General features: G+C 44.7%; 1 protein-coding gene across 15 annotated transcripts in view; it reads left to right on the forward strand.

Moving 5' to 3' along the window:
• Positions 1 to 13,809, forward strand: part of UNC80 (unc-80 homolog, NALCN channel complex subunit) — a 120,889-nt gene that overhangs the window by 100,403 nt on the left and 6,677 nt on the right. For 13 of the 15 annotated variants that reach the window (XM_048952933.1, XM_048952934.1, XM_048952939.1 and 10 more), the window contains 6 exons: positions 552 to 758; positions 2,239 to 2,423; positions 3,314 to 3,479; positions 4,393 to 4,572; positions 6,538 to 6,676; positions 8,711 to 8,767. In XM_048952933.1, coding sequence (XP_048808890.1) covers positions 552 to 758; positions 2,239 to 2,423; positions 3,314 to 3,479; positions 4,393 to 4,572; positions 6,538 to 6,676; positions 8,711 to 8,767 — 934 coding nt within the window. The remainder of the gene's footprint in view (positions 1 to 551; positions 759 to 2,238; positions 2,424 to 3,313; positions 3,480 to 4,392; positions 4,573 to 6,537; positions 6,677 to 8,710; positions 8,768 to 13,809) is intronic. The other 2 variants (XM_048952938.1, XM_048952947.1) reach the window with 1 other exon arrangement.

A 13,809-nucleotide genomic window follows, 5' to 3' on the forward strand; every position in this document is an offset into this window, starting at 1 on the left:
GTTTCTCCTCTTTGTTTCAGCTGTGCCGTGGTCCTTGGGTCAGGTCTTTCACAGACATGCTCCCTTTTTGAAACCGGAGTGCAAGGCAAGACAAGGCTGTTGTAGCAAAAGCCAAAGGGGAGCAGAGGTCACAGAAATTGCCTGCCCCTGTGGATTGCCGTCTGCCCAGTCCATGCCACTTGTCTGGCACAAGTCCTGCTCCTTGCTTTCTTCTATAGAGGGTGATCACTGGTAAATCCCCAAAGAAAAGCAAAGAAGAAAGGGAAGGGAGAGAGAAAAAAAGAACATGAGATCATCAGACCACTGAATGGGACATTTAGTTGTGCTGTGTAGCTCTGTGTTTGTGCGTATTGGTGTTGGTGTTAAATAAACTTTGCCTTTGCTTGCAGGAGGAGAAACAGCATAACAAGGTGTGGGGGACGAAGTTGTGGCTTAGGGGACAATTGAGATTGCCTCACATTTTGGAACGGAGCAGGGTCTGGATCTTTGGGCATCCTTGAGGTGTAGCCTGATCTTTCTCTCTCTCTCTTTCCCCTTCCAATGCATCTCAGACAGCCCCTGGCTGGAGCAGCCTGAGGTCCTACTGCTGCTCCAGACTGTTATCAATATCCTTCTGCCACCTCGCATCATCAGCACGTCCCGCAGCAAGAACTTCATGCTGGAGAGCTCGCCTGCCCACTGTTCCACCCCAGGGGATGCAGGGAAGGACCTGCGGCGGGAAGGGCTCGCAGAGTCCACCAGCCAGGCTGCCTACCTGGGTGAGTGATGGCTTCTGCTCACAGCTGGGAAGAGACAGAGATAAAATGGAGCATTCAAAACTGTAGGTAACACCAAAGAAAACCATCTCAGGCAGGAGCTAATTGAGCTCTTAGAGCTGCTTTAGATCTTGCCCTGAAATAGGGGTCCATGTCAGAGCATGAAGCCAGGAGTAACTCTGGGAAGTATTGCAACGTGAGCGGTGTCTGCACTGCAGGTGGAGGAGACTGCAGCACAGATAGATGCCGCCCAGTTTTCATACTGCCAGGATATAGCCACAAAAGGCAAGTCAGCCTGCCTACCATCCCCTCATGTGACACTTTTACTGGTCTGAGGTTAGCTGGGGTAAAACGTGATGCAGTCTGCCTGCCTGCTGGTCCTGTGCACACAGTCCTTGTTGACTGATATTCCCCCTTCTCGCTGTACGCTGTTGCAGGGGAACACAACGTTTGCCTCACATATGACCCTCAGGTGAAAGGAAAGAAAAAATAATTGAAACAGAGCTTCAGCTGCAGTCTAGGTTATCAGAACTATATGGGGAGCCCTCCTTCTGCACAGCTTCAGTGTCTGGTTTTGTGAGAACTCTTACCCAAAGACGTATTGTGGTCTTTGTTAACCCGTATCTGAGGTATGGGGTGCCATTGATGGAAAAACTGCCAGTTCATCCCTGATTTAGCTCCCAGTCCCAGAAAACATGCATACAGGTGTGTGATGCCTTGACCATCCCATCAGGAAAGATAGTACAGTGGGTCACTACCAGGCCTGCTCTTTGTTCCAAGGGATAGATTCCTTGTCTCTTCTGTGAGCTGTTGGTCACAGTCCTCTTTAATATAGAATATTGTTCTGAGCCTCATCTCCTCTCTTCATCCCCTAATTGTAATGCAGTGCTCTTGTGAATTATGGCCCTTGGTTTACCAAACAGTTTTTTTTGTTGTTTGGCTGTGGCTCAAACAGATGCACTACAAGAAAGATTCTTTTCATTGCCCTGTAAATAACCTGGAGATTATTGTGCTCTGAGGGTGGCCCTTCACATGGCTGTGCTTGATGGAGATTTTTGAGTTGTCTGATCAGCCAAGGCTGTGTTCCCTTCCTGAGTTGCTTTCACAATACCTGGATTCCAGGAAGATAAACTAATTACATTAGAAGAACTCTGCAGGGAGGGAGAGAGAAAGCTGGAGCAAGAAAACACAGAGGAACTTGGGTGTGAAGTAGGAAAATTTCCTGTTAGTAAAACCGAAAGTGGGCCTGCCAGTCCTGAGCTGTAGGCCCTTTATTCTAACAGAGTTGTTCCTCTACCTGAAGTGTTTGCAGACAGAAGAGACACTTATAACTCTTAGGTGTGTAGGTGTGCAGTTTCACGTGAGTGCATGCATGCTTGTGCTGGTTTGTGCTCGTTGTGGCCTTCCCCTTTTCTCCCTCAGTAACTGTACTGGACACGATAACATCTCTGATTGCCCTTTGCTGTTGTGTGTTTTCCTGTAGCCTTGAAGGTGATCCTTGTTTGCTTTGAACGCCAGCTGGACAGCCAGTGGTACTGGCTGAGCCTGCAAGTCAAAGAGATGGCGCTGCGGAAGGTGGGAGGGCTGGCCCTGTGGGACTTCCTCGACTTTATCGTGCGAACACGGATTCCTATCTTTGTGCTCCTTCGGCCCTTCATCCAGTGCAAGGTAACAGGTGCTTTAGCTCCTGCCAGATCACTCCCTGAAGGCAAGATATCCCTTATTAGCCTGCTGAGAACTGAGGTAACAGCGTGCCGGGGAGAAATGGATGTTCATGTATGGGGAGTGACTTTTCAGAAGTATTGATGTGTTAGTAAGCACATGAACCCTTTGAAACTAAATCACAAAGCTTTTTGCTAGACAGAAACAAAGAGTATGCCAATCATATAGGAGCTCTGATCCAAGAAGCCACAGAGAGGATAGCTAGACTTAGTACTACTGGGCTTCACCAAGAGGGTTTTCATCCGGACGTAGTTTTGTGACAGACACTCAAAAGTAGCATGGATGCTCTGAGCCCAGGCTTGGCTGGCAGAAATTTTCTGAAAATGCTCTTCTGAAAAGAGCTGGGCAGTGCAGCTAACAGCCAGGAAGCACCTCTGTGCTTTGCATCTCTGGGGTGATGGTTCTGATGGGGCTCATGTGGAAGAAGAGACAGCTGCTGGGCTGAGGCAGTCAGGGCTTAAGCTAATCACAGCTCTTCTCTGCTTACCAGCTAGACTGGCACATGGCACTCACCTTATTTAGCCTTCTGTTTCTCACCATTTGGACAGAATAAATCATATTGCAGGCTGTAGCTGTGTAAAATCTTAGGGTAGAGCTTAGCATAAGGAAGCCCTGATCTCCACGTACCATTAGTAAGTGAGATTTTGTGTCTGTTCAGTCAAACACAAGGTTGTTCCTGAAAGACAGGTGGAAACTTCTCATAGCTGCAGTCAAAACCTCGTGCCAGCAAAGCAGGCAGTTTGCTGCAGGCATGTGCTGGTCTGGAGACCAGTCCCAGTTCCCTGGGCGTCATTCCCCTCCAATACTAATATGTCACCGTGTTGTTCATGCCTTAGCTGCTGGCCCAGCCGGCCGAGAACCACGAGGAGCTGACTGCACGACAACACATTGCTGACCAGCTGGAGAGACGGTTCATACCGCGGCCTCTCTGCAAGAGCTCCCTCATTGCAGAATTCAATAATGAGCTGAAAATCCTGAAGGAGGCAGTGCACAGTGGATCCGGTAAGGAGAGGAGAGCCAAGGGGCTGCCAGCCCGGTCTATCCAGGTGGCTCACCCAAAAGTTAACCTGTGGCGTATCTGCCCACTGTCTGGGAGGAGGGTGAGATAATCCACTCTGAATCCTTGGCAGCTTGTCCCTCAATTAGGCCCCATGCCCAGCCCAGCCTTGCTGTTGGACAGCCACTCAAAGGCAGCGCAGCTGTGAAAGGCACTTTGTGCCCATTTTTTTCCCAGTAAGACCATTTCTCAGCAGGTGTCTCTCCATCACAGCTGGCCTGCACAGCCCCATCACACAACACGGCAAGCCTTCACCTTCATCTCTATACATCTGGAGCAGCTCATGTAGAAACATATATCCGTCATGTAGAAACTTATATCCATTGTTCCGCAGCAGTTCTGTCTCCTCTGCTCTGCTCTTCATCTTGCTTTGATTTTCTTTACTGTTGCCTGTGAGCTCACAGCATAAGGACACATCTCTCCATCTCTCTTTCCACAAGGGGACGCTTCTGTAACAGTCACCCTTCCTGCCACGAGATGGCAGCCACTGCTTACATACAGCAAGAGATTTTACATGCTTTGTTCTAAAGAAAGGAAAAGAAATTTAAAAGAAAATGCCTCCAGCTTTTTTTTTTCTCGGCAGTAATCTGCCTTGTTCCTAAATGTCGAAGCTGATCCAGAAAATATGTCAGTAAGGTTGAAGGAGAAAAACAGACTGCATGAGAGAAAAACAGGCACACCATAGTAAGACTTGGGAGAGACGAGGTGAGCCAGGGCAGCTGTGTCTGCTTTACCTATGCCCAGTCACTGTTGCACTGGTGGGAGCAGAGCCAGGTGCCCGATGTGACATGAATGCATGGTTGTTTGTTGATTTTCAGTTCCACCTCTGACTTAGGTTTGGTTTTCTCACTTTTGCAGCTTACCAAGGGAAGACATCTGTAAGCACCGTGGGCACCTCCACCTCTGCTTACCGCCTGAGTCTGGCCACCATGTCCCGTTCCAACACTGGCACTGGCACAGTCTGGGAGCAGGACAGCGAGCCTTCCCAGCAGGCCTCTCAGGACACACTGAGCCGTACAGATGAGGAGGATGAAGAAAGTATGTGGCTACTGAATGGAGCAAAGCTCTCATTTCTGAAAGGGTTTCTTGAATGTTACAGAAGACAGATGGGAGGGGAAGACAGCTGTCCTAGTGTGGACAAAAGCATGTGGGTGTACGAGGCTAAGAAACTGTTGTGGTTGCTACATCATCCATGATGTTAGAGCTTGGGTCATTCTATACCTCCACGTTTCCTCCTGAGCTCTGTGTAGAGAAAAGGAAGGGCACAGAGGCAGGCTTTTAGTGTTGAGACCTAGGCTGACGTGCAGTCCCCACATTGCTGATAAGACATTTAGCAATCAGACCCCTCTGACTTTGATGTGACGGTTGTGGGGTGGTGGCTGGCTGTGTAGTTGCTGAGTGCTTTTGCCTCATCACTTGTGTCCAGATGCTCTGACATGGGATATGTTGTCCTTGTGCTGCATGGAATCCAGCTGTGGCTCTGCAGGGTAGACTGTTTGTGTGCTTGTGTCACTTGATTCACAAAGAGGAAATTAAGTGTTAAACCTTCTGACAACAAAAGCCTGATATCTCTGTTTTGGGCAGCTGGAAGGCTCTAAGGCTGCCAGGCTTTCTGGTGTCTGTTTAAAAGGAATGGAATGGTGAATCTTTTGGGGAGTGATTTGCAATGACCTCAGTGTGGCTTTGTCATTTCAGCTGAGTTTCGTGTTATTCTTGGAATTTCTCCTTCTCTCTGCTTCTCTGAGCTGTCCATCTGCTTCTGAGTTGTCCATGATTGAAAACCAGGGTAGAAAAATCTGCTTCTATGTCGTCAGGCTTGAGCTTCCCCCTTCTTTAGCAGGGATGTTGTCTTCTGGTGCCACAGCGGTTGGTTGCCATAATGCCTTGGAACTCAAGCACTTTGCTTTTTTATTTGAGGACTGCTGATTTTTCCCAAAAGATGTTAAGCAAAAGGAAAAAAAAGGCTGAAAACAAAACAAAACAGGCCAGTGCAGTTACAGCAGAATTGCCTTTGGAGAAAGAGCACTTAGACTGAAACTTCTCAGGCACAGCCCAATTTTATTTTGGCTGGGCTCGTTACTAACCATTGCACAATCCACCTGTGTGGATACCATTGTGCTGCCCATACATTGCTCTGTTACACACTGTGACAAACACTTATCAGCCTCCAAATAGTTGTGAGCTGCTTTGTGGAATGGGGAGGGCTATCTTCCTGTTTCTTGTGGCGCTGTTACCTCAGCTCTGCTTTGGCTTAATGCTGCCATATAATATTTCAATAAATCAAAATTGGACAAGGTCAAAAAGAAAAGGAAAAAGGACACCAAACCTCCCCTGTGTTTTGTTTATTTATCATTAGAAGTTGTTGTGGTAAAAACCACAGCAGAGTCCTTTCTTTCCAGATACTTTATGTAATTTGAAACAGCACTGAAAATCTCAAGCAGCCCTGAATGCAGTCCAACTGTCTGCATAGCTCAGCTGCAGTATGATGTGCTTGAGTCAATTTATCCAATTTTTTGGTGACATTTAAAATGCATGTCCCAAGGGGTGTTAAAGGCTGTCAGCCCTGCGTTTTGCTTTGTTATGTGTTTTATCTTTTGTAACAGTGCTTTGCTGTACTGGTAGCAGCCATTTATTCATACTGTAACATGGCCAGTTACAACATTTATGACAGAAATTGACTGAACAATTTTTTGATCACAGGATTAAGCTTTAAGGAAACAGAATTCTCAAAACACATTTTCCTGAAAGCAGACATAAATCCCTGCCCCGTGTACGCTGTGTTCCTCATCCTGCAGGGTTTTATACCTGTGTCTTTCTGAACCATGATTGTAAAATCCAATGGAAATATTCAGAATTGCAGATTTAGGATCGTGGTAAGTAAGTGCTGGGCACACCACTGGCATCCTATTATCATTTGACCAGTGTAAATGTAGAGGTGGTGTTTTTGGGAGTTGTTTTCTTTCCTTTCGTGTTCTTTTTTCTTTTTATTATCTTTCTTTCTAGATGACTCCTTGAGCATGCCCAGTGTGGTAAGTGAACAGGAAGCATACCTTATGGGTGCCATTGGGAGGAGGAGGTTCTCCAGCCATCTCTCCAGCATGTCTGCACCTCAGGCTGAGGTGGGCATGTTGCCCAGCCAAAGGTAACAACGTGAGCTTTTCACCTTTCCCATTATATTCATGAGAGCAGAAGTGGTGCAGGCATATTATGTGTAACTCAGGGATGTAAGATAGGAGAATCATCACATGCATAGTGATGATAAATCTATTCATCCTGAAATAGTATTGGACTGGCTTGGAAATAATGATTACCCAGGATGACTGGTGTTGTATAAGTTCCAGGAGAACAAGCTGTCATCACTTAAGCAGTTTTGGTAACTTCCAGCAGTTATTTCCCTCTGCTACTACAGTAGATAGCAAAAATAGAAGATGTGATTCCTGGTTTCTGCACTGAACCGCAGCATTGTACACGATCTGTATAGGTAGTGGGGGAGGAATCCCCAGAGCTGGACAGGGAGCAGAAGTAGCCTGTTTTACTTACACAGTTTTCTTCTATCCAGACATTATCCTTCCTAGGATAGTAACTATCTCATCTCAGACACTGAACGTCAGGCTCAAAGATGAGACTTAACACTGTTTAAAACCAGAAGTGCTCTTGCTGATGAGAATACCCTTGAATGCCTTATTCCTGATTAACATGGAGTGGTGAGAAAGAGAGAAAATTGGGAAATGTGCATCCCTAGAAAGCATTGAGAGGAGTTTTGCTTTAAATGTGACTGTTGTTCAAAGTGAATAATACTTACTGTTCTCTTTTTCTGTGACATAGTTATCCAAAGATACCTTTCAGTGGGTAGATTAATTTATGCTACTTCCTTTGAACCTCTAAACAGTAAATTCTGCATTATCTCTTGACCAGCCATAGAAAGTCAAATAGCATTGTTCCCTCCCTGTCTTGTTTGGAAGCAAAGAAATAACCTTGATACATGAAGGAAAAGTAAGAGCTGTGGTACATACCAGCAGAGATAGGAGAGGTGATTTACAAGAGAGGAGTTGCACAGATTTTATCTGGGATTTTTCACTTACAGGAACTTGTTTGACTTTTGAACCCAACTGATTCAAGCCCTTTGTTTCTTAAAAAATTAATGTGCAGGACTGCACTGTCCCCAGTCCTTCATGACAATCCTGAACACGTAAACTTCATATGAGTCACAGCTGACTGGCAGCAGTGTTTGCTTTGTGCAATCCCGAGTCATGGTGATTCTGAGGAAAAAAAAAGAAAGATTGTAATTTCAGTTACAAATGAGCTTTGCTCTCTACTTTTGGTGTACGTGGTGTGCTAGGAGAATCATTTTTCATCTGTACAGGGAAAGTACAAGCTCAACAGGTACAGCCATAGCCCACAATCACGCCCTTTTTAGTCAGAGGTGGTCTCTGGGCTTTCGGACTGCCTCACGAATGTAAACTAATTAATGCTAAGTAATGTTATTATTGCTTTCCTGCTGGTAACCCAGCACACTGCTTTTTTTCTTTCACGTTTTCCCGACGGGCAGAGAAGGAAGGCTGCTTGTCCAGGAATGGCTGAAGTGTAGAAAAGTGATGTGATTGCTTCCTGGTTTGCCAGGATCACTCCAGCTGTTTACTTACAGTTTCATTGCACTACAAGATCTTGCTTTGCAGATGTTTTTCCATAGAGTTGTACCTGAACAAGAGTGGTCTGTAGTTCCTGGGAAACAGATTAGCCTTTCCTTTCACCCAGAAGAACTGGCTCGTGGGGAAGGGCAAAAAAAAATATGAAAAAAAGCTTTCTATGAAGCTGGAAGTAAATAGAACTAAAATAAATGAAAACACCACAGAAAAATGGCTTAGAAAATAGTTCCTTGCCCTTATTAGCAGTGGAAACACATCCTTTGGAATCCCTCAGCTCCTCGATTCATACCCGAGATGTAGAAGTCTCCATGTAGCGTAAACTCCCTCTGAAGACTGCTCCTGTTATCAGATGTTCTTCCAGCTCCTCTGAGTCATAGATGTGCTGCTGAGCCTGCGAGACCAATTAATGTTACCGTCCTTTTTTATTTTTTCTATTCCGTTGATATTTTTTCCCTTGAAAACAGAGACGATCGCATGCTTTTTTTGCATTTTCTTTCCCTAAATTTTTAATCTCCCTGCCCCTCCTGCAGTGAACCTAATGTCCTCGATGACTCCCCGAGCCTGGCCACTGAGGGCAGCCTCTCTAGGTACAGTGTTAACACTACCTGTCTGTCAGTGTGTGTGCTGGGAAACAGACTGTTTCCAACCTTTGTCTCTTCCCCTCACCTTCTGTTGCTCTTCCATCTCTGTCTCTTGTGGCTCATTGATATTCAGGCCTGCGAGTCAAAGGTGTAGCAAATCACCTTCAGTTTTCAGCTTTGATTGCCAAACTTTGAGGAAGTTAAGGGGAAGGAGAAATGGCAAGTGAAATAGTGATCTGTCTGGCTAGCATGGGGGTTTCCCCTTATTTAGCAATTTTGTGAAGGCATGAGAAAGATTATCCACAAGGTATTAGCTGTAGCCTGCTATAAATATTAATCTGGAGGCTTATATAAAACAGAGACATCTGTTTTTCCATTCATCTCACAATGCTGTCACCACAAAAGATTTAATACTAATATCGAGCTGTGTTCTTTAACATTCACTAATAAAACTAAATACAATCACTCCTGTGGAACATAGTTCTCTGTGGATCTCCACAGTAATTCTCAATATTTGCACTTCTCAAATGGTGGTTTTAGAAAGCTTTGCAGGCGAACACTATTATTCCACATATTGGAAAATTGCCCCATCTGAGCTGGAGTTTGGGCCAAGCTGTTTAGCATTTCCTGTGGACAGGGGAGTTTGTGTGCAAGCAGTGATAGGACCGTGCCTGTCAAATGCATCAGGAGTGAGCCTAGAAGGGAGGTCTGCACCTTTAACTCCTACCTTGGCTGTGCTAGTCATCCTTACGGTCTCTGCTCACACCTCTCAGCCTGTCCTCACAAGGTCAGGGAGCTCTCATGAGGCCAAGAGCATCTCTCTTTCTTTCCAGAAGAACAAGACCCCTTACGTTGGCTGCAGGGTAGAAAACACACCACTTCATTACTTGGCCACACCAGCTGAAGATGTAGATGCACTGAGAGGCATTGGTGTGAACGGTTTTTATTCAGTTACTTAGATTTTACATGCCAGTAGCAGCTTTTTGGGGCGGGGACAGGCTGCTCTGCTCATTTGTTCGTTCTTCTCAGGTGACAAGTGGAGTTTATCATTAGTTGTGTCACTAAGATCATCCTATGACTCACGCTGTTCTTCGTGTACTTGAATCCTGCTTTGGCAGATTGGCTTTTAAATGGTGCCACTGTAGGAACAGCATTGGGAAAAGACATAGGCTTGTCGGCAGAGGCAGGAAAGTGGTAATCTGTTTCCATGTCACAGCAAGATTGATTGCGTGTTCATCTGAGCTAGTTTTGGGGCTTAAAACGAAGTGATTCAACCCAAGAAGCTTAGGGCTATCTCATATGTAGAACTAAGAGCTCACCCCAGCTGAGGAAGATGAGAAAAGAAGGTCCATATCTGAGTTAGAGCTTTCACAACCTGATACCAGGCTGTGTCAGTGTTGAGTTTGAAATGTTTTGATCGACTGGGCCGAGCAACGTGAGACAACTAAATCAACAGATGAGTTCGAAAGCAGTAATTTATTTTGAACCCTGAAATATAATCAACTGTACGGTGGGTTCTTAGTAATTTGTCACACCAGATCTTGCTGGACAATGTATCTTCCACCCTGCTCTGTGGTACAGGGCTTTCTTGGATGAAGATCTGAACAGACGTATTTGGGAGTCACTTCTGTAGAGATCAGTATTTACTTTCAAGGAGCAGGCATCAGGGCTGCAAAACCTTAGAAATAAAGAGGACAAGGAAATACTGCAAGCTCATATTAAAAAGCTAGATTACATTTCTGTGAGCAAGAAAAGTCATTTCAAATGCACTGTTAAATTTGCAAATTGGATTCCTCCTCTAAAGCACAGAAGTAATGAAGCAGACTGTAGGAGATTATTGTGCTATGGGGATCACAGGATAGAATAAATGTGTTTTTACATTTAGGAACATTAGCTTTCAGTAAAGTAGGCTTCAGTTTTTCTCACGTAACTCTGATTGGAAGACAGTGACAACTGTTGAGGATTGCCTTCTGAATTGAAGATCCGAATTTAATCGTAACTGACACAAAGAAATAAATCACATGGACATTAAACCCTTACAGAGAGTAGGAGTTTTAAATAAATTAAATAAATAGTGACAAATAGAAGAACGAGTAAAGTCTGTTCTTTCATTGTTCTATAGCAGTTATAGCCAGCTATGCAGAATAGCAGGGAAGACAGAAGGGAATAGCATTTAAGTGCTCAGAAGTAAACAGATAGCATGGGCTGCAGGGCTGAGGAACGTTTGCACCCAGCATCATGAGCCGTTGTGTTTGTAATCAGAGGAGAGCACATTTCCCCCAAATCAGGAAAGGAAGAAAAATGAGAACTCACTGTAATGGAAATCTGTTGCACAAAGGCATTGTCTGTTAATGTTTATAGCTATGCCTACTGTACCTTCATGGTACCTGACAGGGAAGATGAAAGCAAATTCATATTGTCAGGGCAAGCATAGCAGATCTAACACCAGCACCATGTATCTGGGAATACAAGAGCTGGACTTTATGTACATTTTCCACTGGTCTTTGTCCACTAACCCTCCTCACTCAGATGTCTTGGGTCGTAGTGTGTAAATCCTACCGCAGTGGCTTGGCAAGCATGTACAGCTTTTTAGCAGACCTTTAAACTCCTTGCATCCTTTGTTTTCCTCTTTCATCTTTTTTTTTTTTTTTTTTTTTTTTTTTTTTTGGCTGCATGGTTTCTTGTAATTTATGAACATCACTTATTAATTACCAGTGTGACAAAGTTTGTTTTAACCCCCACTGTGTGACTGGCTGTCATTTCTTGCAGTGCTGGTGGCATGCTTCCATGAAGCCGGGTTTGTCTGATCTTTTGCTCCCCTGTTTCTGCCATAACTATGAAATGGAAGTAACATTGCTGCAAGGATAAAAACTCTGACAGTTACTCAGGGAGTGACAGAGCATCTTTGTGACGGGCAGGAAATTTTTCAGTTTTGTTATTCCCAAATAAATCTGATGTACGTTGTGCAGCAAAACCCTCCTTATTGATCACGTTGCCATAGGAGGGAAAGGTACTGTCAGCTGAAACGCCATTTGATTTAGTGTTCTTTGATTGGGTCCCACAGGCTGCCTGAAAAACAGTGTGCTCCTGGTCAGCTCTGGTAAACAAGGAGAGACAGGAGAGGAGGGAAGGCTGAGGCAGAGTCAACAATCTGTCTGCCATGTTCATTTTCATGGAAATACGATCAGCTGAGCTTGCCTTGATGTGAAAACAGACCCACACAAAGTGAAAATCTGCATCTGAAATATCAGCTGCTCATCTGAAATTTGTGGTCTTTATGACTCTCCTCTCCCTCCCTTCTCCTCTCCTCTTCAAAATTTGGGGACAAAAGGCAAAAGAGCAGAGCCACATCAGGACTGTGCTGTGTGCAGACAGCTCTGCAAAACTGTGCTGCTCTCCAACCCAACATTTGCCTTCAGTAATTATCTGCAATTTCAGCTCATAAGATCATCCTGAATTATGTCAATTAGCGTAATGATTCAGCACTGGAAATAAACATACACCAGCACTAAACTCATTTCACTTACGATATTAGCCAGGCTGAAAATCCCAGACTCTAGCAGGAAGACAAGAAATCCAGCCTTTCTGTTGCTCACCTCCCTATTGTCTGTCTTCACTGCTCAGGTTACTCCATGGGAGTCATTTTTCTCTTCATGTATAACCTCTGTGCCCTCATGTGGTCGACATGCTCTCTTTATCTAATGACCTTTTCAAAGTAGTTTCATGATGCATGTGAAGTGATTTTGTCTCACCACTATAAACAGCATTTTGTACTGAATAACTGTAGTCTTCCTGCTACAGACAGGTATGTCTCCTCACTCATCTAACTTAAGAGCTGCTGCTCCTTCATCAGACATTTTAACAGTATTCTCAGAAGCTTGTCCAATAGAAAAATTTTCTTTCAAGGGCTTCTCTGGCCAATTCTTATTTAAGTCCCATACTGGCAATTACCCTTAAAACTTCTTAAAAGTCAGTGGAATAAGTTTTTGTGTAACTCTAGAGGCAGAAGATTAGGAAATTTCTACAAGCTGTAAATTCTGATAGTCTGGAGCACAAATCAAAAGGCCAATTGAAGCGTAGTTTCTTTGCTTTAATAAGGACAAGAACACAGTCCTGCTCACAGGAAGTAACTGAGGACTCTGCTTATTCATATGCGTGTGTTTGCATGTTGTTTAGGATGCTTTGTATGTAAACCGTGTCAATACCCTACCTAAAAGCTGGAAAATATGTTCCAGAGGCTGGTGATCTCATTTGGAGGAGCTGTCTGAGGGAGAAAAGGACTGAAATGTATCTTTGTTTGTTCTGGCTTTGAGCTTGCAGAAGCTTTTCCTTTTTTCCAAACCACCACAGCTGTGGTGAGATTTGCCGCAGGCATGGCTGGGGTTGTGGCGTTGTGGTCAGACGATGAGAAGACAAACAGCTTCAGGGGCTGCAGGTAGTGTCTCCCTCCTGAAGTTGCCAGCTGTCTCACCACGAAGCTTTTGGAAACGCATACAGTTTAGTGCAAAGTCTGGCTTCAGTTTAAACTGATAAGGGAGCAAGGAAAAGGACTTTCAGCTCAGTTAACCAGACTTTGACCTGAAGCAGCCGGAAAGCTCCCATGTTCTGTTGTACCAAACTTACACAGAGCAATGACTTCTGCCAAAGGGAGGAGCGAGCTGTTTAGGAGACAGAACTTCTTGAGCCTTTCCACAGACATCCTCCATGACTTCTTGTCTGACCATGTCAACCCTTAGGTTTGTCTTTTTCCTCTGCTCAAATTAGGTCAGATAGTAAACCTTCACTCTGGTGGTGGTACTGAGCTCCTCTAGGGAAGATCCAGGGAAAACATCTAGAGAAAAAAAAGTTGCTTTCCTTTAGATGAAGGCAGGCCTAAAGCAAGACGGATTGTAATACTGAATCTTCGACAGTGCACACCAGCTATAGCTGGAGGTTGCTAAATAGGACTTGTGGCTCAGTGGATTCCAGCCTCTCCCAGATAAGCAGCTGCCTGATTTAAAGGAAGTCCATCTAAACGTTAGCTGCTACTGTAACCATATGCCTTTCAG

This window comes from Lagopus muta, chromosome 8 (genome assembly GCF_023343835.1).
Source record: "Lagopus muta isolate bLagMut1 chromosome 8, bLagMut1 primary, whole genome shotgun sequence".
In the NCBI taxonomy this organism is placed as follows: domain Eukaryota; kingdom Metazoa; phylum Chordata; class Aves; order Galliformes; family Phasianidae; genus Lagopus; species Lagopus muta.